Source organism: Papio anubis, chromosome 2 (genome assembly GCF_008728515.1).
Source record: "Papio anubis isolate 15944 chromosome 2, Panubis1.0, whole genome shotgun sequence".
In the NCBI taxonomy this organism is placed as follows: domain Eukaryota; kingdom Metazoa; phylum Chordata; class Mammalia; order Primates; family Cercopithecidae; genus Papio; species Papio anubis.
Window position 1 is genome coordinate 21,698,156 of NC_044977.1, and position 24,209 is coordinate 21,722,364.

Sequence of the window (24,209 nt, forward strand, 5' to 3'; positions counted from 1 at the left end):
CTATTGAAATCTTTCATTATAATTGTGAATTTGTCTATTTCACCTTGCATTTCTGTCAGTTTTCACTTCATGTGTTGTGAAGTTCTGTTCTTAGGTACATAAATGTTTAGAATTGTGTCCTCTTGATGAATTTAGTTGCTTTATCATCATGAGTTGGCCTTCTTCATCCTTGGTAAAATTCTTTGCTCCGAAAGGTACTCTATATGGTATTATATAATCACTCTAGCTTTTCTTTGTTTACTGTTAGCAAGTACATCTTTTCCCATAATTTTATTATTTTTTATTTTTTTTTGAGACAGGGTCATGCTCTGTTGCCGAGGCTGGAGTGCAGTGGCACAACCATTGCTCACCACAACCTCTGTCTCCTGGGCTCAAGCAATCCTTCCCTCTCAGCCCCTTGAGTAGCTGGGACAATGGGTGTGCATCACCACGTCTGGCTAATTTTTTGTATTTTCTTTTAGATACAGGGTTTCGCCATGTTGCCCAGGTTGGTCTTGAACTCCTGGGCTCAAGTGATCCGGCTGCCTTGGCCTTCCAAAGTGCTGAGATTACAGGTGTGAGTCACCACCACACCCAGCCAGTTGTTATTTTTTAAACCTATTTGTGTTTTTATATCTATCTATTTATTTATTGAATTATATTTCTTTTTAAACTTTTGTTTTAGGTTTGGGGGTACATGTGAAGGTTTCTGACATAGGAAAGCATATGTCATGGGGGTTTGTGTACATATTATTTCATCACCCAGTTATTAAGCCCAGTACCCTCTCTGCTCCTCTCCCTCCTCCCACTCTCCCCACTCAAGTAAACCCCATGTGTTGTTTCCTTCTTTGTGTTCATAAGTTCTTATCATTTAGTTCCCACTTATAAGTGAATACATGCTGTATTTGGGTTTCTGTTCCTGTGTTAGTTTGCTAAGGATAATAACCTCCAGCTCCATCCATGCTCTCACAGAAGACATGATCTTGTTCGTTCTTATGGCTGCATAGTATTCCATGCTGTATATGTAATATAAGATTTTCTTACATTTTCTTATATTTCTTATGGAACATAAGATTTTCTTTATCCAATCTGTTATTTATTTATTTTTGAGTCAGAGTCTTGCACTGTCACCTGGGCTGGAGTGCAATGGCGTGATCTCTGCTCACTGCATCCTCCGCCTCCCGGGTTCAAGTGATTCTGCTGCCTCAGCCTCCCGAGTAACTGGGATTACAGGTTTCTGCCACCATGCCCGGCTAATTTTTGTGTTTTTAGTACAGACGAGGTTTCACTATGTTGGTTGAGATTATAGGCGTGAGCCACCGCGCCTGGCCTTATCCAATCTGTTATTGATGGGCATTTAGGTTGATTCCATGTCTTTGCCATTGTGAATAGTGCTGCAATGAACATTTGCATGCATGTGTCTTTACGGTAGAATGATTTCTATTCCTCTGGGTATATAACCCGTGATAAGATTGCTGGGTGGAATGGTAGTTCTGCTTTTAGGCCTTTGAGGAATTGCCATAATGCTTTCCACAATCATTGAACTAATTTTCAACTCATACCAACACTGTTCCCTTTCCTTTTCAGACTTGCCAGCATCTGTTTTTTTAAAAAAATTTTTTAATAATAGCTATTCTGACTGGTGTGAGATCTCACTGTGGTTTTGATTTGCATTTCTCTAATGATCAGTGATAATTGAGCTTTTTTTTATATGCTCTTTGGCCACATGTGTGTTTTCTTTTAAGAAGTTTCTGTTCATGTCCTTTGCCCACCTTTTAATGGGGTTGTTTCTCTCTTGTAAATTTGTTTAAGTTCCTTATAGATGCTGGGTATTAGACCTTTGTCAGATGCATGGTTTGCAAATATTTTCTCCTGTTCTGCAGGTTGTCTGTTTACTCTGTTGGTAGTTTCTTTTGCTGTGCAGAGGCTCTTAAGTTTAATTAGAGCCCAGTTGTCCATTTCTGCTTTTGTTGGAATTGCTTTTGGTGTTTTTGTCATGACATCTTTACCCATTCCTGTGTCTGGGATGGTATTGCCTAGGTTGTCTTCTAGGGTTTTGACAGTTTTGGATTTTACATTTAAATCTTTACTCCATCTTGAGTTGATTTTTGTATATAGTGTAAGGAATGGGTCCAGTTTCAATTTTTTGCATATGGCTAGCCAGTTATTCCAGCACCATTTATTGAATAGGGAGTCTTCCTCATTGCTTGTTTTTGTCAGCTTTGTTGAAGATCAGATTGGTCGTAAATGTGTGGCCTTGTTTCTGGATTCTCTATTCTGTTTTGTTGGTCTCTGTGCCTGTTTTTGTACCAGTACTATGCTGTTTTGGTTACTGTAGCCTTGTAGTATAGTTTGAAGTCAGGTAACATGATGACTCCAGCTTTGTGCTTTTTGCTTAGGATTGCCTTGGCTATTCGGACTCTTTTTGGTTCCATATGAATTTTAAAATAGTTTTTTCTGGTTTTATGAAGAATGTTGTTGGTAGTTTGATAGGAATAGCATTGAATCTGTAAATTGCTTTGGGCAGTATAGCCATTTTAATTATATTGATTCTTCTTATTCATGAGCATGGAATGTTCTTCCATTTGTTTGTGTCTTCTCTGATTTCTTTGAATAGTGTTTTGTAATCCTCATTTTAGAGCTCTTTCACCTCCTTTGTTAGCTGTATTCATGAGTATTTCATTCTTTTTGTGACAACTGTGAATGGGATTGCCTTTCTGATTTGGCTCTCAGTTTGGCTGTTGTTGATGTATAGGAATGCTAGTGATTTTTGTACGTTGTTTTTGTATTCTGAAACTTTGCTGAAGTTGTTAATTGGACAAGCTTTTGGGCTGAGATTATGGGTTTTTCTAGATATAGAATCTTATTGTCTGCAAACAGAGATAGTTTGATTTCCTCTCTTCTTATTTGGATGCCTTTATTTCTTTCTCTTGCCTGATCCTTTGGCTAGGATTTCCAGTGTTGGATATAAGTGGTGAGAGGTGACATCCTTTTCTTGTGCTGGCTTTCACGGGAAATGCTTCTAGCTTTTGCCCATTCATATTGATGTTGTCTGTGGTGTTTTTATATTTAAAGCAAGTTTCTTCTAGCTAGCATGTAATTGGATCTTGTTTTTTAATACAGTCTGATAATCTCTGCCTTTTAGTTGGGGTGCTTAGCCTGTTTACCTTTAATATATTTTTTGAAAGCATTATGGTTACATCTACCATTTTGCTATTTGTTTTATATTTGTCCCACCTCTTCTTTATTCCCTTCTTCCTTTTAGTCTGCCTTTTTTTTTTTTGTATTAATTGACAAGGTGTTTTTGTGTGTGTATGTTTTTTTGTTTTTGTTTTTTTTTTTAATCTGTGCTTTTCCAGTCTGGCTGGTAGGAAGTACTATTCCTGTATAAACTCAGGTTACTGTTTTTTAATTTTTTTATTTTTTAAATTTTTCTTTCAGGTAGTTCTTTCCCCAGCCTCCAATAGTTTCCTTATACACATATGCTCATAATTGCTCTGTTGAATACTGGAGTGGGACTCTCTGTAGATCTCCTGAGTTATTTTTCTTCACAGTTGTTCTGCTTTCCTGTGAATTATAATCACCATGGTCTTTAAGACTCTCAGCCTCATCTCCTTGCCTTGGGTGGTTTGCCATGCTCTACCTGGGCTCCTCTTTCTGTGCTGCAACCTGGAAACTCTCTCAAGACGCTAAGCAAAGGACAGTCCTAGGGCTCACTTCGTTTGTTTACTGTCTATTAGGCATCACTGTGTTTTATTGTCTGATGCCTAGTGTCTGGAAAAGCATTGTTTCATATATTTTGGCTTTTGTTTTCGGTTGTTTCATGTGGGAGGCTAAAGTGCATTACTGTTTCTCTATCTTGGCCGGAAGTGGAAGTTTGAGGGACTTGAATTTGTGGGGAAAGAGATTATAGAGAAGTGGAAAAGGGGGAGGAGAGGATGAGATCTAGAGCACAGGTGGAGCACATAACCTTTTGTAGGACAAGCAACATGAGTATATTGTGAATATTCTTATTTTATTAATTTTATAGGAGGAGCCATGTTCCTTTCTCTGACCTAAGAGGGAAATATATCATGATGGTTGGTAATGCAGATACATTTGCTGCCAGAGAGTAGGACATTCAGGGAGTTTCTGGCTGTAAAGGAGATGGAAGGTAGAAGGAGGGTAGAGCCCAGGAGGTTTGTGTACAGAGGTTTGAAATAATGGTTTTCTAGATGGAGTTTGAAATAATGCATTTCTAGATGGAGTCGGATGGCAGAGGGACAATAAATTTCAAGACCTTAAGTGTGCATGGCACTTACCTGCATTGCTTTTGTGAATGTGTGTGCTAATTTTATCATATTCAACACACTAAATATTATAATAGAGAAAAAAGATAGTTGTGTAGGTCTTGGGTAGAGAAGGAGGAAGGCAAAGGGAGAGACAGAGAGACTTGAGAGGGTAGGCCACAGTCCCACATCAGTAATGTTATAACAGTCAGGAGGAAATGTTAGAAAATTATTCTTTTGTTCCACTTCAGTTCTTGGAAACTTCCGTACTTAATGCCAGCTAAAAGCTCTAATTATTTGAACGAACCAACTCTTTTCTACCGAATGGAGACGGGAGGTATCAGTATTGAATAAACAGTTGTGATATTTAAAATCAGATGCATCTTTTAGTGGAGGGAGCTATAAGCATTTTCACCTGTCTGAAGAGGTGATCTTGTCCAGCATGATACTGTTGTCATGAATTTTAAGCTGCTTATTACTGTGATGATAATTGATAAAGAAGCTTGGAGTAAATGGGGAAAAAGCTCTGGCTCTGAAATTTGGCAGTCTCTCACTCCCTAATCCCTTTCCATACTATGCTTCTGACACTTAACTGTACTCTTGTGGTTGGAGTATCTTACCAGTTTCTAAAAAGCAGACTCAATTTTAATTAAAAATATTACATAAGATGGCGCAGTGGCTCATACCTGGATTCCTTGCACATTGGGAGGCCCAGGTGGGTGGATCATCTGAGGTCAGGAGTTTGAGACCAGCCTGGCCAACATGGTGAAACCCCCATCTCTACTAAAAATACAAAAAAGCTGGGCCTAGTAGCGGGTGCCTATAATCCTAGCTACTCGGGAGGCTGAGACATGAGAATCACTTGAATCCTGGTGTCAGAGGTTGCACTGAGCCGAGATTGCAACACTGCACTTCACCCTGGGCAACAAAGTGAGACTTGTCTAAAACAAACAAACAAACAAACAAACAAACAAACAAACAGAAAAACTCAAAAAACAGCCCATAATATGAGAAGGGGGTATTTGTAGGAATATCTAACAAAAGGTTAGAGGGAGAATTGCAGCCTTTTATTTCTGTGATAAGCTCTCATTGAGAAAGTTCTGCATTTTTTTTCTTTTGCCTTATTCATTGATATTTTAGATATGTATTATAACACCTGTGTATTAGGACTTTGGGCTTCAAGTAAAGGCACCTGTTTCAAGCTAATGGTAATACATATTACTCATTTGAATAGAAGTCAGTGGATAGGTTGGGCATAGTTCTTTTGAGAATCAGCCTCTGTTTGTCTGTAAGCCTCTTTACTGTGCCTTCTTTTGTATGTTACCTTTTATCTATGGCATCCTCCTTCATGGTTGATTGTAGGATGGCTGCCGGAGTAATGGCGTTTTTGCTTTCGTGTACATGTCCACCTGAAGAAGCAGTTTTTCTCTTGAAACGATCTCAAAATACTGTGTTTTTTAATTCATAAGTAAAATTCAAATAGCTGTTAGCAGGGGGGATTAGTGGTGCCTGGATTTGGCTGCTTGCAAGCATAAGCCTCCAGCAGCCTCTTCTGGTTCTCATAGTCTAGAATTGGGTCACATGCCCATTCCTGAACCAGCCATTTACCTGGGATTACCCCTCCATCAGTTAGGCCCACCCCTGAGCTGACAGGTCAGCAAACAGCATTGCTGTGGTTCAGTAGGCCAGGAGTAAAATGGATGTGGGACAGGCAATCACCATGTTCACTCCAGCCCATAGGTTATGATGACTCGAGGAGTGAGCCATCTGTTTGGTGTTTCCTGTTAGCTCTGAACCTAAAAAGATGGCAGGCATGAAGTTGCCGTTGTCTTTAGGAAAGTTAAGCAGATTGACATTTTTGCATTTTTGTCATTTGCAAGTAAAGTTTAGGGGAGTTACCACCAAATGTATGGTGATTTCTGGATTGGGTTGCATGTGTCAGTCAGTTGGGTGAGGAAGAGAGGAAAAGGTTTGGAAGAAGAGCTATGCTGTAATCACATGGTGCATGATTTGGTCCTTAATGGTGTGTCACAGACTTACAACAACTAAAAAGGAGAGGGTGGCTGGAACATTTCCTGAAAGGTAATCAGTAAGGTAATAAAGGGAATTTTTCAAAGTCAGTTTTGTTTTCCCCTTGCCATTTTTAAAATAAACAAATACTGCCATGTACCATGTACCCTTCAAAATGGAGGCTCCTAGATGGGATTCTTTAAAATGAAAATGTGTGTGTGTTAGCATAAAATGAGAGGGGAAAAATGCAGAATCTAGGAAGAGCATTAAACATTCTTGTATCTTGAGATTATTTTTACCTCATGTAGGATTTTGCAGTGGTTTGCCATAGGTGGGGAGCCTGAGGCCTTGTTTAAGTGTTTTGCTAGAAACAAGGAAACGCTATAGCTATTGAGGAGAGAAATTTTTGGTTTTGCGTTGTTGTTGTTTATTCCCCTGAAGTTTAACTAATTGCATAACGTAACGCGTAGTTTTCTACATCTTAGGTAGGCTAGTTATATGCCTCAGGTTAGGTATATAACTCTTTTCCTGCCCATTTGTTCCTGTATCCTGTTTACTAATAAAGTAGTTCATGGAATGCATGGAAATTTCCAAGAATGGAGAATGGTATTAAGTACACAATTGGATTCCCTCCCCATTCTTTACGCTGAGTGAATATCATTGCTTATTTTTAATTATTTGGGTAGTTAGCACTAATTATACATTACATACTTATATCTTGATTTGTGAACCTTACGAGTTATCTCCTGACTTGCTCATATGAGGCAGTGTAGCATGGTGGTTAAGAACACAGGTGTCGGCCGGGCGCGGTGGCTCACGTCTGTAATTCCAGCACTTTGGGAGGCCGAGACGGGTGGATCACGAGGTCAGGAGATCGAGACCATCCTGGCTAACATGGTGAAACCCCGTCTCTACTAAAAAATACAAAAAACTAGCCGGGCATGGTGGCGGGCGCCTGTAGTCCCAGCTACTCGGGAGGCTGAGGCAGGAGAATGGTGTAAACCCAGGAGGCGGAGCTTGCAGTGAGCTGAGATCTGGCCACTGCACTCCAGCCTGGGTGGTAGAGCCAGACTCCGTCTCAAAAAAAAAGAAAAAAGAAAAAAAAAAAAAAAAAGAACACAGGTGTCAATTCAGACAGCTTGGCTTCTAATCCTCTGCTGCTTCTGACCTACATGGCCTTGAGCAAATTATTAAGCTATTCTTTGCCTCAGTTTCCTCTTCTATAAAATGAACATAATAATAGGACTTACCACATGTGATAATTTGAACATTGAATTTAAAGATTCATGTAAACTGTTTATAAGAGTATCCAGCACATAAATGCTTACAATAAATGCTGGGTGTTTCTGCTACTGCTGTTTTTTTTTTTCTTTTTCTTTTTTTTAAGCACAGGGTCTCACTCTGTTGCCCAGGCTAGAGTGCAGTGGCACAGTCATTGTTCACTGTAACCTCTAACTCCTGGGCTCAAGCAATCCTCATATATGTATACACACATATATGTACACACACACATATACACACACTTATATATGCACATATATAAGTTTTTGAGACAGGATCTTGTTCTGTTGTCCAGGCTGGAGCGCAGTGGCACGATCTCAGCACACTGCAACCTCTGCCTCCTGCGTTCAAGCAATTCTTGTGCTTCAGCCTCCTGGATAGCTAAAATTACAGAGGTGCACCACCACACCCAGCTTAATTTTTGTATTTTTAGTAGAGACGGGGTTTCACCATGTTGCCCAGGCTAGTCTCGAACTCTTGAGCTCAAGCGATCCCGGTCTGCCCACCTCTGCCCCAAAGTGCTGGGATTACAGGTGTGAGCCACTGTGCCCAGCCTAGTTTTAGTTTATATTTATTTATGTATTTGTTAGAGACAAGGTCTTGCTCTGTTGCTCAGGCTGGAGTTCTGTGGTGTGATTATAGCTCACTACTACCTGGAGCTCCTGGTTTCGGTGATCCTCCCAGCTCAGCCTTTCACGTAGCTTAGGACTACAGGCATGTGCCACCACGCTTGGCTAACTTTTAAAAAAAATTTGTTGTAGAGATCGGGTCTTGCTATGTTGCCCGGGCTGGTCTTGAACTCCTGGCCTTAAGCAGTTCTTCTGCCTCAGCCTCCCAAAGTGTTGGAATTACAGGCATGAGCCACTGCACCCGACCTACTACTGTTAATGAAAGATAAGGCCTCTGCTTACTTCATTCTCCTTCCACAATTTGTAAAATTAATTTTATTTCTATATATAACATTAAATAATGTATTTAGACTTTTTATTTCCCCAACAGCCTAAGATAATATATCTTAACTTTCTACTCTAAGTGATGAAGAAAGCACTACGCATTCTTTCTTATTTATTATTATTTTTTTGAGATGGAGTCTCACTCTGTCACCCAACCTGGAGCGCAGTGGTGCAATGTTGGTTCACTGCAACCTCCGCCTCCCAGGTTCAAACAGTTCTCTGCCTCAGCCTTCTGCGTAGCTGGGATTACAGGCACCCGCCATCATGCTCGGCTAATTTTTCTGTTTTTAGTAGAGACGTGGGGTTTCAGCATGTTGGCCAGGCTGGTCTTGAACTCCTGAACTCGTGATCCACCTGCCTTAGCCTCCCAAAGTGCTGGCATTACAGATGTGAGCCACCGCACCCGGCCTACTTCATTCTTTTATATTTGATTTCCACTAGTTATAATATTACTTTTGCATCATTAGGTGGATTCTTTATGGACTGTGTCCTTCAAGGAATTGGTCCATTTCATCTGGGTTATCCAATTTATGGTCACAGAATTGTTCATAATAGTCCTTTATTCCTTTAATGTCCATGGGATCTGTAGTGATGGCCTCCTTTTCATTTCTGATATTAATAATTTGTGTCCTCCCTCTTTTTTTCTTAGCCTAGCTAGAGGCTTATCAATTTTATCGATCTCTTAAAAAACCAGCTTTGGGTTTCATTGATTTTTCTTTATTAATTTCCTGTTTTCAACTTCACTGATTTCTACTATCATATTTATTATTTTTCTTCTGCTTATTTTGGATATTGTTTGCTCCTCTTTTTCTAGTTTGCTAAGATGTAAGGTTAAATTATTCATTTTAGGTCATTTTTCTTTCCTAAAATATGTATAGTACTATGAATTTCCCTCTAAGCACTTCTCTTGCTTCATCCTATAGTGTTTAATAAATTATATTTCCACCTTCACCTAGTTAAAATATTTAAAAATTTCTCATGAGATTTTGTATGTTACCCATTTGTATACCATTTTGGGATTTTTCCGGCTATCTATCTCTATTGATTTCTAGTTTAATTTCATTATGGCTTAAGAGAAGACATTGTATGATTTTTATTTTAAAAAAATTTTTAAGGTGCATTTTATGGCCCAGAATGTGGTCCGTTTTGGTGAATGTTCCATGTGAGCTTGATGTGAAGTAGTTTACAGATGTCAACTATATCCAGTTTATTGATGGTGCTGTTGAATTCAGCTATGTCCTTACCGATTTTCTGCCTACTGGATCTGTGTATTTCTGATAGAGGAGTGTTGAAGTCTTAGACTATAATGTAGATTCATCTATTTCTCCGTTAGTTTTTGCTTCACATGTTTTGATACTCATTGGTTAGGTACTTACATGTTAAGGGTTGTTATTTATTTATTTTTTTTTGAGAATTGACTCCTTTATTATTATGTAATGACCCCCTTTATCTTTGATAACTTTCCTTGCTTTGAAATCTGCTCTGAAATTAATATAGCTGCTACTGGTTTTTTTGGGTTAGTGTTAGCATGGTATATCTTTCTCCATTCCTTTCGTTTATTTTTTTCTTGGTGTTTCACCATCTTAGGTTGGACTGGGTGGCTAAAGTGGGCTGGAGTTGGGTATTTCCCTTCTCTCAGGTTGGTTAGGCTCTGATAAAACTCCAATAGGCTAGGTTCTGATAAAGTAGTTTCTCTTGAGGGGCAGCTTTGCTCAGAACAACACAGTGCTCTGCATACTTCAAAATGAGTCCTTTTCCCTTTCCCTTCCTGGAAGCCCAAGAGAATTTTTTCTTTGATATTCACTGTGAGAATCCTGGAGCTCAAACTCACTGTGTGAGCTCCTGGAGCTAAAACTCACAGAAGTGTGGGGAGCCCTCTGAATTTATGCCGAAAATACAGAGACCTATTATAGTGGTAATTTCTGTTGTTTGTGTCTTCTTCTTTAGTACTTGGACCATGAGACTGTTTCAGCCACATTCATCGACAGCAGTGGACAGTTTATTTCCTCCCAGGTGACAGGAATTAGCCGAAATCCTTACTGCGGCTATGATCAGCAGATCCTGTCCAGCCAGGAGCGCATGGAGGAGGACTCCTTGCTGGCTGCCTTGCACCGACAGGTTCCTGATGTGGCCCCAGTTCCCTTTGTGAAAAGCACTGACCCTTCTTCCAGCTACTTTGTCATCTTGAACTCTGCTGCCTTCTTTCAGGTGGGAAGCCAGCTGGAGGTGCTGGTTCATGTACAGGATTTTCAAAGAAAGCCCAAGAAGTATGGTGGAGACTACCTGCAGGCCAGAATTCACTCCCCCAAGCTGCAGGCTGGGGCTGTGGGCAGGGTGGTGGACTACCAGAATGGGTTTTACAAGGTTTTCTTTACTTTGTTATGGCCGGGCAAAGTTAAAGTGTCCATATTTCTGGTCCACCCCAGTGAAGGGATCAGAGTTCTTCAGCGCTTACAGGAAGATAAACCAGACAGGGTCTATTTCAAGAGTCTCTTCCGTTCGGGAAGAATTTCTGAAACTACTGAGTGCAACGTGTGTCTTCCTGGGAATCTGCCGCTGTGTAACTTTACAGACCTCTACACTGGGGAGCCCTGGTTCTGCTTCAAACCAAAGAAGCTCCCTTGCAGCAGCAGAATTACCCATTTCAAAGGTGGATACCTGAAGGGTCTCCTAACTGCTGCAGAGAGTGCTTTCTTCCAGAGGTACGTGCTGTTTTTTCTTGGGGATAATTTGAAGAGTTCTTTTCCACTGTCCTTGTCCCATTTAGGAGACTTTCTGGTATTGGGTATGTGTTTCTTATCTCTCTCTCTCATCGTGGCCCAATTCAGAAGAGGTAGGGAATAAAAAAATAAACATAGATTTGTATTTTTCGTTAGTGTTTTACAAGTGAAGCTTAGTGCTTATCTAAGTCCAAATTAAAGACCTTTTACCCTTGAATTTTTTTCTTTACCCTCATATCTGTTTTACTTTAGAACCACATAGCGGGTTTGCACAGTAGCTGTGTAAGTAAAATCCCTTATTCACAGAACAGATAAAAGTTATCCAAGGGCCAGGTGTGGTGGTGACTCATGCTTGTAATCCCAGCACTTTGGGAGGATGAAATGGGAGGATTGCTTGAGCCCAGGAGTTTGAGACCAGCCTGGGCAACATAGCAAGACCCCATCTATTTTATATGAAGAAAAAATATAATCCAAGAACAGGCTGGTAGGCCTAGTAGTCAGGCTGGTGTTTTGTCTTTGTATCTAATGAACTGAAACTTTAAAAAGTAACATAATAACGGTTTTTAAAATCATTTGAACATACTGATTAAAAAACTATGAATATGGCAACATTGCTGGGTTTACTTAATAAGCATAGGAAGTCAGGAATGCCACAGAAAACTATATTTTTTAAGCTATATAGTTGTTGAAATTATTGCAGTATTGTGTTCAAATTTCTATTTCAAATACAAGCATAAAATATTTTCAGCATGATGATAAATACATAGAATAATGTGCAGAAAGGAATATGGAACCAATATGAATTAGAATTTGTGTTTTCTTCATTTCATAACATTACTAAGACATAAAAAATTATAAAAGCTACATGGTTAAAAAGTACCATTTTGGCCAAGTGTGGTGGCTCATGACTGTAGTCCCAGCACTTTGGGAGGCTGAGGTGGGAGGAAGGCTGGAGCCCAGGAGTTTGAGGTTGCAGTGAGCTGTGATCACAGTTGCACTACAGCCTGGGCAACAGAGTGAGACCCTGCCTCAACAAAAAAGTACAATTGTTTGAAAGAATGTATACATGTTTTTTACTTTTTAATGGAGTATATTGTTTTTAAACAGTCCTTGGTAGAGATAATTTTTTTCTTGGATAAAAGGGAGGTATTTTTGTTAAGTACATGTGGGCACCCTAAAAAATTTCATAGTTTATGTCCACTCATTACCGGATGGGAGACAAGTTGCTACCATAAAGTATGTGGTTTGTAGGAGTTCCTAAAATAAAACCCTTCAGTTTTCCACCCTGAAGTCAGCTTTTGGTCATACCGGGTTATGTACATGTGTAGTGGATTCATGCCATACCTTTGGAAGGTCAGCAGAGGGAGCACTACTCAATGTACAGTGTTTACTGTACTGCTGCGAAGACTAGTATTTTCTATGGCTCAGTACAAAATGAAAAAATTAAATTTCACAACTCCTCCAAACAAAACCAAAACAAGTTTTTTCATTTTATTCCTGAGTTCAGGTTTCAGACATGCTGTTTATTAGTGACTTAGAAGATTATTTTATTTCTGTGTACTTTTTTGCTTATGTATGAAGACTACTCAGTTACCCTATTTTAGAGGGTTGGTTGGTTGGTTTGTTTTGCAACAGAGTCTCACTTTGTCACCCAGGCTGGAGTGCGGTGGCATGATTGTAGCTCACTGCAGCCTTGACATCCGGGGTTTGAGCGATTCTCCCACCTCAGCCTCCCGAGTGTGCGCCACCTCCCGTGTCAGACTACAGGTGTGTGCCACCACACCCAGCTAATTTTTGTATGTTTTGTAGAAATGTGGTTTCACTATGTTGCCCAGGCTGGTCTTGAACGCCTGGGCTCAAGTAGTCCTTCTGCCTTGGCCTCCCAAAGGGCTGGAATTACAGATGTGAGCCCCCATGCTCCGTTAGAGTTGTGTTTTTAGATTTTTAAATTAGTATGGATACATACTAGTTGTACATATTTTTGAGGTAGATATGATATTTTGATACAAGCGTATAAAAGGTAGTGATCAAATCAGGGTAATTGGAGTATCCATTGCCTGAAGCATTTATCATCTTTGTGTTGGGAACATTCCAGTTCCACTGTCATAATTGTTTTGAAATCTATAGTAAATGATTGGTAACTATAATTGCCCTATAGAGTTATGTTGTCAGTCTACTTAGTGGTCTAGCAAAGAGGAAGAAGCATAGTAATTGACTCAAATTCCATGTGGAAAATAGAGAAAGTTTAGAGAGCTAACTTAGTGTAAAACTTAAAAGTATTTCTGACTGTAAATTCTACCATTAAAACAAAAAACACCCATGAACCCACAAGGATAAAATAATGCGTTTGTCCCTGCCCTTACTTGCATGTCCTGGGTGAGGCTGGTTGATGGTACAGTGTTGTAGAATAATTGCAGAATTCTATTTACCTGGACGTTTGCTGAGAAAACAATGTTTGAGGTGGTGTAAGTTTTTGGAAAGCAAACATTTGACAGAGTCCTTATAATTGGTTTTCATTTTCCATCCTTTATTCTCTTTAGGTTCTAAAATATTGCATAAGACCATCTGAAAAGAAAAAGAAAAAGATTTAAATTGATTTTTTGGGGGATCTTTGGGTGTACTGTTTTGAGCTGATGGCCCAAATATGTTGAACTGATAACCTTTTTTACTTCTCTTCCTTGGTAACTCATAACCTTACTTAAACCAGAAAGAATTAAGAATCTTAGCCTTGGTATTTGGTTCCCTAAATGACAGTTGAACAATTAGAGGAATGTCATCTTTGTTCTTTATCTATAAGGGAATAAAAGTGTTAGTTTTGGAAAGGACAACAGGGGTTTCCTTAAAGATCCTATTAATATAAGGGAAGGTCTTTTGAAAGAATGGGCTTATCACCTACAACATTTCCCTTTTATTTTAGCATGATTGCTGCTTTTTTCTAACTTTGTATTAAAAATACTGAATCTTTAGAAACATTGCAGGAATAATAACAATGAACTCATATACCTTTAACTTAGATTCACTATTATTAATGTTTTGCCACATTTTGCTTTTCTTTCTCTGTGTTTATATGTGTCTGTGTATAATTTTTTCCCCTGAACCATCTGAGAGTATGGTGCAGACATCATGGCTCTGCATTCCATAAACATGCCTCTTCTAAGAAAATGGACTTTCTCTAACATGTAACCATAATGATCACATTTGGGACATTTATCACTGTTATAGTACTATTATTTAATATGCAGTTCATATTAGATATTCAAGTTTCTTCAGTTGTCCCAATAATGACTTCTATAGCTATCTTTTAAATTTTAACTAATTTAATCTATGCTTACACAGTATGTTTGGTTATCTCTTTAATCTAAAAGAATTCTTTAGCCTATTTTGTTTTGTATGACATTGGCAATTTTGATGTTGCTGTTTTGTAGAATGTCCTTTACTTTTTTTTTTTTTCTTCTCGAGACAGAGTGTCGCTCTGTCACCCAGGCTGGGGTGCAATGCAGTGATCTCAGCTCACTGTAACCTTCGGCTCACTTTACTTCCTGGGATCAAGTGATTCTTGTGCCTCACCCTCCGGAGTAGCTGGGACTACTAGGCGTGCACCACCATACCTGGCTAATTTTTGTATTTTTAGTAGAGATGGAGTTTTGCTGTGTTGGCTGGGCTGGTCTCAAACTCCTGGCTTTAAGGAGATCCGCCCATCTCGGCCTCCCAAAGTGCTGGGATTACAGGCATGAGCCACCACGCCCCGTCTACTTTGGATTTGCTTTATTGTTTTCACTTTCCATGTGATTAGATTGAGGCTAAATATTTTGGCAGGAAAATTATAAAGGAAATTATGTTTTTGCAAGAAAATTATTGTACAATAATAATTATATAATTCTTATAACTATAGACAAGTAAATTGTATATTTTTTTCTTACCATAAAACTCTAAACTCATGAAAGTAGTTTATATGTGCTGTCTTAAAAATCACTTTATTTAAGCTATGAAATTATATACTCTAATGTGGCCAGGCCTGTATGCTTCCTTCATTACTTGTTTTTTGTCTGTCTCCTGTGTGTCAGCTCCATGAAGAAGGAGATGCTGTGTTTTGCTTACTGTAGTAGCCCTGGATTCTAGGACAGTACCTGGCTTCAGAAGCTTAAGAATTATTTGTTGAATAAACAGTTTTTTCTGAAATTGATGAAATAATAAAAAATGACTGCACATTCCCATATCAAGAGTTTGGGGAGTTAACATTTTATTTTTTTGTTTTTGGTCTAAGTACATGAGGCCTAGTTTTATTGTGACTCAGTTTTTGGAATAGTTGCCCTGAATGTTCAGTGCTTTCCCTCCCCCACGTTTTAATGCAGCCCTCCAAAAATATTTACTGAGTGTGGACTCTAGACCAGGGCCTGTGCTAGGATACAAAGATGAATGAGGCATCACCCTTGTCTTCGAGTAGTATATGTTTTATTTTATTTTACTTTTTTCCCCTGCTGCCTCCCTCGAGTAGTACATGTTTTAGTAAAGGGAACAGACACTAGAGAGTCCTGGTGATGATGAGCAAAAAGTACTGCATAAGTAAATATCTGGGGGCAAGTGTCCCACGTAGGACTCCTCTGAGATCTGGAAAAGGCCTAAGGAACCAGATATATGACTTAATGCAGTATGAACTTGCAGCCTGAAAACTAGATAACGACAAAGTAGACATTCTTGTCAGTGTGAGCCATTCTCTGAGTCCAAGGGGAGTACATCATTCAAACCAGAATTGGTCATTTTGGAGTTTACACTCTTAGCAGTATACAGTGGAGTGAAATTTTAAGAATCAATTTAATTTTTTTCAGTTTTTATATACATATGACCTGCTTATTATAAGAAACCCAGTTTATTATTTGTGTTGGTTAACATTCATAAGTATGTTTCATCATCATAAGGCTCTGTGAAATTAGTCATTTTATCATTTGCAAGTAAAGACATATATCTGAAAATAAATGTTCCTGAACCTGAGCTTGTGCTTTTTTATTCCTCTTAAAGTGGTGTCAATATCAAAATGCCAATCAACTCCAGTGGACCTGATTGGGTAACTGTGATTCCCAGAAGAATAAAAGGTAAAAAAAAAAAAAAAAAAAAAAAAAGAATAAGCTTGATGATTTATTGTTTTTCTTACTAAGTGGGTTGAGGCTCTGTTGTTTCATTTATGTTGCAAAAACTTATATGCCATAGTTACTTCTGGGCACAATTGAAAATATTAAAAGTACTGTTTGATTAAAAAAATCAGATCTTATATGCATAATTCTGAGTTTTGATATTTATTGTTATTTTATTTTATTTTTTTGAGACAGGATCTTACTCTGTTACCTAGGCTGGAGTGCAGTGGCACAATCTTGACTCACTGCAGCCTTGACCTCCTGGGCTCAAGTGATCCTCCCACCTCAGCCTCTCAAGTAGCTGGGACTACAGGCATACACCACCACACCTGGCTGATTTTTGTATTTTTTTTGCAGAGACAATTTTTTGCCATGTTGCCCAGGATGGTCTTGAACTCCTGAGCTCAAGCAATCCTCCCACCTCGGCCTCCCAAAGTGCTGGGATTACAGACATGTGCATGGCCGAGTTTTGCTATTTATGCTCATGTAAAAATTTTCTTCTTTTGCCAGCCCTCTTCTGTTTGGCTCTTTGAGTCTTTGAACAATGTTGTCCAATGTGATAGCAACTAGTCACATGTAGTGATTCAGATTTAAATTAATTAAGATTAAATAAAATTCAAAATCTAGTTATTTAATCACACATGCCGAATAACTATATGTAGACAGCGTTTTATATAGAATTTATCCATCATCACAAAAAGTTGTGTAGGACATTGCTTTTCTAGAGATACTTGAGACATATGGGTAAAATTATAATGGAAATGTTTAAAATAAAAAACACTGGGTTGGAGAATAGCAGCTGTTCTCAAAGTGTGATCTGTGGATCCATGGCATCAGCATTACCAAGAGACCTGATAGAATTGCAGATTCTCAAGTCCCAGCTCAGACGACTGAAACAGAAACCCTGGCTGGTGGGGCCCAGCAGTTCATGTTTTAACAAACTTTTTGGGTGACTCTGATTTATTGGTGTAGAATATTAATAGTAAAAGAACAAAATTCAGAGCAGCAAATGTTTATGTTATGTTTTTGCAGAACAGATATAATTAGCTATCGTGATTTTTAGAAAGAAGGGATGAACGTTACTAATGAAGCTTATACAGATGGCGGGCAAGGTCCTTCTAGCGTTTAAAAGTATATTAACTAATAGTACTCTACTCTGTAGATGTTGCAAACCCTTTTGCTTCAGGGGCTCAATGTTTAATACATGTGGATCAAGCAGAGTGGATATTAGCCATATGCCTTGTTTGAGTGGTGGGGAAGGAACTGAAAAGCAAGGACCATCTCAAGGGGCAGCCTCTTTTCAGTTTCTGCTCCTTTGTTACCATGTAGAAACAAACCCTATATGGCCAGATCCATAGATTTGTTTTTTCCAAGAGAAACCAGAAACTTTGATTTTTAAAATGTGGTATCTCCAGATTTTAGAACATTGACATCTAATTCAAGACTTTGAAAATATTATATGGGCTAAATGAAATCTGTTTGGCCCATATGCAGCCAGGGCACTGCCAGTTTACATCCCTTGTCTCTACTATTGTATGCCACAAGAATTCCCAGTCTTTTCCTGACGAAGAGCTGTTTTTGATTTACTTGAACCAAATGAATTACTAATTTTAGAGGCTTTGTATATGAGACATCAATAATGGAAATATTTATCTTTTATCTGTTTGGGCCTTAGATTGCTTAGATTGTCAAGATATCAGTAGACATGGTGTCCTTCAGTAGTACTGCGCTCTAAACACTCTCCATGTCTGACGTCCTCAGGAGGCCCTCTCTCCCACTGCTGGATCTGTCCTTCTTTCTCACAGTCTTCGACTGGCTTGCCCTTATTGTGATGTCCCTAGGTGTCCCAGGGATGGTCAGTGGGAGGAACTTTGGAAAGTTTACCTGTACCTGACAAGTCTTGAGGATCAGCCAGGAAGTGGCTATGGTTTTATGATTTACTCTTCTGGTTAGAGGGAAGATAGATTTGGTAATTAGTGAAACTTTTGATATACTTTTAGAGGAAGAAAGTATGAATTAGTAGGAGCAGAATATCCTGGTTTTTAATAGGAAAACCATCTTCTTGTAACAGGTATATAATTGGAAAGAAAAGAGAAGGGCAATTGCTTTATGGAATATAGAAGGAACCCAGCTTGGCAGAACTTCATTGAATTTCACTCTATTGACCACCAGGGGGCACTCAAAGACCCTAAATAAAGGGCTCGTATTTTTCCTTATTTTACTTCATTCTATGCAAACATTCTGTTTCTGCTTAAACTTTCACCAACTAATTTTAGCATTCATCAGGGTTCATCAGATCTTGCCTGTGGCAATGATTTTGGTGGCATTCTAATTGTGACTTTTAATGTCTCTCAATCTTTCAACGTTTATTAGTTGGAATTCTGCAAAGAAGAGTTGTCTCTTCTTCATTTTAAGTATTTATATCAGTGTAGACTCATGATAATTTCATTCTTTGGGTTATAATCCAATCCAATTCCATCATTATTTTATTTTCTTTTATTTTTGCTCAAATTGTTCCAGTTTTGGCAGTTGAGAACGCTTTCAGTTTGGCTTCTTTATGCCCTTTTGTCACCCTGTGTGCTCTCATCCTTTTGTTTGTTTTGAGCACTTCCTTTCTGGCACCACAAGGTATTTGAGGCTTGTGTTGTATTTTCTTTGCTTTAGCCTTAGAAGGGGTTTATAGTATTTGTACTTTTATTTCACTTATGAATTCTATATTTTGAAGTTTTTTTCCCCTATGAAATTGTATTTATGTATTAGCTAATTAATATTCTTACAAGGTAAAATTATTGTTAAGATTCATATTTAGGTTGCTTGAGATTGCCAGTGCTACTGCTACTTGTGGTCATAATTCCAGTCAAAAGCAAGGGAAAACAGTTTGTAATTCTAGTTGACTACCTTATTAAGGGCAAGCATCTGGTTTATGTCAGGTTTTCCTAGTGCCAGAATTACTGCTGAGTTTTCATTAGTACCTGTAATGTGGTCCCCAGATTATCACAGCTAAGTGGCTCAGGAACCTTGACAGATTCTAATCTCATCAACAACTTGAGGTTATATTTTTGGGGGGAACTTACTGAGAGTTTAGGATAAGACTCGATCTAATAGCAACAGTATAGATAAGAACAATGAAATTTTACATTTGTGTGTTATCTTTGTAGCTGTGGTAGGTTGAATACTAAGAGGACTTCCAGTGATCTATACTCTTACATAATCTCCTTCCTCTTAAGTGTGGGAGGGACGTGTAAATATGATGGTGTATCATTCCTGTGATTTGATTATGTTATATGACAAAGTTGACTTTAAGAGAGTGACATTATCCTAGGTAGACCTGACCTTAGATCAGATAAGCCCTTAACAGGGGCCATGTTCTTCCTGAAGAAAGAAGGATTCCATGTGAGGGAGATTATTTGTTGCTGGTTTTAAAGATGAAGGGGGCCACATGGCTAGGAATATAGGCAACTTCTAGGAGCTGGAGGGCATCTCCTGGCTGATAACCATCAAGGAAATGGGTCTTAAAACCACAAGTAACTGAGTTTTGCCAGTAACTTCAATGAACTGTTTTTGTTTGTTTGTTTTTTGTTTGTTTTTGAGAGAGAGTCTCGCTCTGTCGCCTAGGCTGGAGTGCAGTGGTGCTGTCCTGGCTCACTGCAAATCTCCGCCTCCTGTGTTCAAGCGATTCTTGTGCCTCAGCCTCCCAAGTACCTGGGATTACAGGTGTGTGTCACCACTCCTGGTTAATTTTTCTATTTTGAGTAGAGATGGGGTTTCAGTATGTTGGCCAGGCTGGTCTCGAACTCCTGAGCTCAAGCAATCTGCCCGCCTCGGCCTCCCAAAGTGCTGGGATTACAGGTGTGAGCCACGCGCCTGGCCTTGAATGACCTTTTTGAAGGCTCTTCTCAGAGAACACAGCCCTGATAACATCCTGATTTCAGCCTGTGAGACCGAGGAGAGAACACAGTTATGCTATGTCTCAAACTCCTGACCTGCAGATCTGCGGGTTAGTAAATGTCCCTTGTTTTTAAGCCAGTAAGTTTGTGGTGATGTGTTACACAGCAATAGAAAACTAATAAAATAACTACCATCTAGACCAAGTTATTGAACGTTTAGAACACACAGGATGTTTCCAGGACTCTAGCATGCGCTTTACTATTCACACTATTACAGTATTGAATTTTCACAGTAACTCTTCAAAATTACTAGTAGTTGACCCATTTTATGGATGATGTAACCGGAATCCAGAGATTTCACTTATTGTGTCATCATTTTGATTCCTTCTCTGTTAGGCTAGACTTTGAGGGTGTAGTTAGGGAATAAGATGAAAGTTTAAATGATTTCTGAAGTCTCAGAGTTGGAGATGTGGAGACAGACTTAGACTAGGTCCTGTGACTCTTCATCTGGCATTTTCCCTACTGACCCTTAACCATGTTTAGGAGGTATGGCCAATGATGTCTTGATGCTTTGGTTTGCCTGCAGTAGTTACTTTTTTTTTTTTTTTTTGAGAAGGTGTCTCGCTCTGTCACGCAGGCTGGAGTGTAGTAGTGTGATCTCGGCTCATTAAAACCTCTGCCTCCCGGGTTCAAGCAATTCTCCTGCCTCAGCTTCCCAAGTAGCTACGATTACAGGCACAATGCCACCATGCCTGGCTAGTTTTTGTATTTTTAGTAAAGATGTCGTTTTGCATGTTGGCCAGGCTGGTCTGGAACTCTTGACCTCAAGTAATCCGCCTGCCTTGGCCTCCCAAAGTGTTGGGGATTACAGGTATGAGCCACCGTGCCCGGTCTACAGTAGTCAAATGTATCAACCTTCTAGTATACAGATCATGAAGTCAATGATAGTGTTTCATGTTATGCAGCAAAAGTGAAACTAGGCATTTTATGGATGAGACCTCATCTGATATTGATTTCTAAAAAATGGCAGATAAATGTTATAACAAATGTGACAAAGCTATTTTATTTTTTTAAAATTTAACTAACTGGATGCAGATGTCAAAGGGACAAAGCTATTTTAAAAACAACTACTTTCCAATTGCTGGAAAAAAGAATTTGATATAGAATGTCTTTAATTTAGTTAACCTGGAAATCAAAGGGCCCATGTTCTGCATATAAAAATCATTTGAGGGAAGGAAGCCTCCTCAATATATCAGTGAAATGTATTTGTCTTTGTAAATGGTACCACATCTACCACTACCTGCCTCTCTACTCACTGAGAAACTTTGTCAAGTCACTCTGTTACTTGCTTTCTTCATCTTTAAAAGATATTTGGACGGCCAGGCGCGGTGGCTCACGCCTGTAATCCCAGCATTTTGGGAGGCTGAGGCGGGTGGATCACGAGGTCAGGAGATTGAGACCATCCTGACTAACATGGTGAAACCCCATCTCTACTAAAAATACAAAAAATTAGCTGGGTGTGGTGGTGGGTGCCTGTAGTCCCAGCTACTTGGGAGGCTGAGGCAGAAGAATGGTGTGAACCCAGGAGGTGGAACTTGCAGTGAGCCGAGATCGCACCACTGCACTCCAGTCTGGGTGACAGAGCAAGACTCCATCTCAAAAAAAAAAAAAAAAAAAGGATACTTGGACTAGCTACTCTCTGAGGTCCCATTCAACAGTCTATGAATTTATAGAATTTCTATCTATGTAACATTCTTAGCTTTCCTCTGTAAAATGCAGAGGTTTTAGGGTAGTAAAATATATAGGACAGAAAAGTAAATTTCCAGGGTTTCATAGGGGGAATTCAAGGCGTAAACTCAAACTCAAGCCATTACAATTGCTGTGTAGCTGGACCCTTCTCATATTCCCAGCGCTTGGCAGAGTGTTCCTAACCAGTTCAATACACACTGTCCCCATTCCTCATCCTGCCTCATCCTATCCCTCCCTACTGACCTTATCCCAAGCTTCCTATGCTCATGGCAATCTCTGGTGCAGGGAATTGGTTGATCCCATTTCTTCTGTCTTGTCTTTTTTCCCCTTATAAACTGTGTACTCCCCGTTGCCCTGCCTTTTACTGTTCTTAATTCTGCAGACAATTCCATACCATAAAATGAAGGGACAGGTTTGCTGCACGTGCTCACCCCGCGGCCCTCCCCGCCCCGCTCCACCTCCATTCACATTGTGTTCCTTTTGTCCAGCTCTTTCTGGATTATTTAGGGAAATTTCTCTATGCCTTTTTATCCTTTGTTTTGTTCCATCTTTGGCCTTCCCTGTGGCTAATGGATTACACGGATGACACCCTGTTGAGGAAAAGGCAAACCATGGGCTTTAAAGAGAAGCCAAGACATTTTAGAGATACAGGGACGTTACTTTCAAATAATAAAAAATATCCCTTCTGGTTTTGCCCAAGTCTTCATATGTGCTTTTACAACCACCTCTGTTTAAACTTTTTTCTTCACCAGCAATTTTCAGGATAACCAGAAAGTTGAATAATAGCTCATTTTTATTTTTTTGTTTTCATTATTTTTATTCCATGTGAATAGTAAATTAGGGGTTATATCATCTATTTAGGAGACTTTCATATCTCAGCTATCTTACATGAAATGCATTCTGAGTTCCAAGAAACACCGTTTAAACAGCCACAGACTGCTTAAAAATCGTCTTAAAATTGTCAGGAAATGTTTTTGTCCCAACTGACCATTAGGGGGCAACATAGGTATGTGCATTTCATTTAAAAAATAGGATTTTTCTCATGTAACATGCAGCATGTTTAAAGAATTAATGTCAGATTTAGTCATTGATTTGCTTTCCTTGACTTAGCTCTGGTAGTAAATATAATTGACATTTGAATGGAAATGATAATTGTTTCCTGTGTGACGTATACTTTCCTTTATAACGCATATTTGACACAGAATAACGGAGTCTGCTGAATTAACAGTGGTAAAAAATGGTAACATCAAAATTACTTTTAATTCTCATTCTAGTAAATGTTTTCTGTGGGCCCTAGGTATTGTCTCTGGAGCTTTCTAGCTATGCCACTCGATGTACTGATATAATGAGGGAGCTTTGCACAAGGTGCAGTAACATGGTAAAGCTACACTTGATAACGTGTTGAGAAATTATTTCTGAACAAGCCAAGGAAATATTTACCCCCCCCCCATTTTTCTTTGATAATCGCATTTGCCAAATAAAGCTTTTCTTTTTTTTTTTTTGAGACGGAGTCTTGCTCTGTCGCCCAGGCTGGAGTGCAGTGGCACGGTCTTGGCTCACTGCAAGCTCCGCCTCCTGGTTCACGCCATTCTCCTGCCTCAGCCTCCCGAGCTGCTGGGACTACAAGCGCCTGCCACCATGCCTGGCTAAGTTTTTATATTTTTGGTAGAGACGGAGTTTCACCATGTTAGCCAGGATGGTCTCGATCTCCTGACCTCGTGATCCACCCTCCTCGGCCTCCCAAAGTGGCCAAATAAAGCTTTTTAAAATCAGCGTTCAGTTTCCTTTTCTCCTTGGGCTCTGAACCTGCAAAGAATTAGCAGATGCCGAAGAAAAAAGATTAGATACGCACTCTGTCAAATAGAGCATCTTCTTTGGAGGGATAAAAACCAAAATAATTTGGAGTAACACAGATAATGTCAAGTCAAATAAACTAAAAGTAGTTACAAATAGGGGACTCAATTAAATTTCTGAGTTATGTAAGCATTTAGATTCCAAATTGTGGCTTAATAGGTGACTATAGAATGACTGGATTATGATAAAGGTTGTGTATGAAAATGATGTAAACTGGTGGTTTCTTGGAGATTGTAGATTTGAATAATTGTTAGAAATGAATAAATATATATCTTCAAGAAAAAAAAAAAAAGAAAGGCTAACATCTATAAACATTGTTTTTGAGAAGTAACCTAGCACACAGTGGTTAAGATCGTGGGCTTTGGGCTCACCTGCTTGG

The 24,209-nt window shown here is 39.1% G+C and overlaps 1 protein-coding gene across 8 annotated transcripts in view; it reads left to right on the forward strand.

The window, feature by feature from the left end:
• The window catches only part of NXPE3 (neurexophilin and PC-esterase domain family member 3), a 43,716-nt gene that overhangs the window by 11,286 nt on the left and 8,221 nt on the right, over window positions 1-24,209 (forward strand). For all 8 annotated transcript variants that reach the window (XM_009199368.3, XM_009199379.3, XM_009199371.4 and 5 more), the window contains 2 exons: window positions 10,439-11,193; window positions 16,228-16,301. In XM_009199368.3, the coding sequence (XP_009197632.1) occupies window positions 10,439-11,193; window positions 16,228-16,301 (829 nt within the window). The remainder of the gene's footprint in view (window positions 1-10,438; window positions 11,194-16,227; window positions 16,302-24,209) is intronic.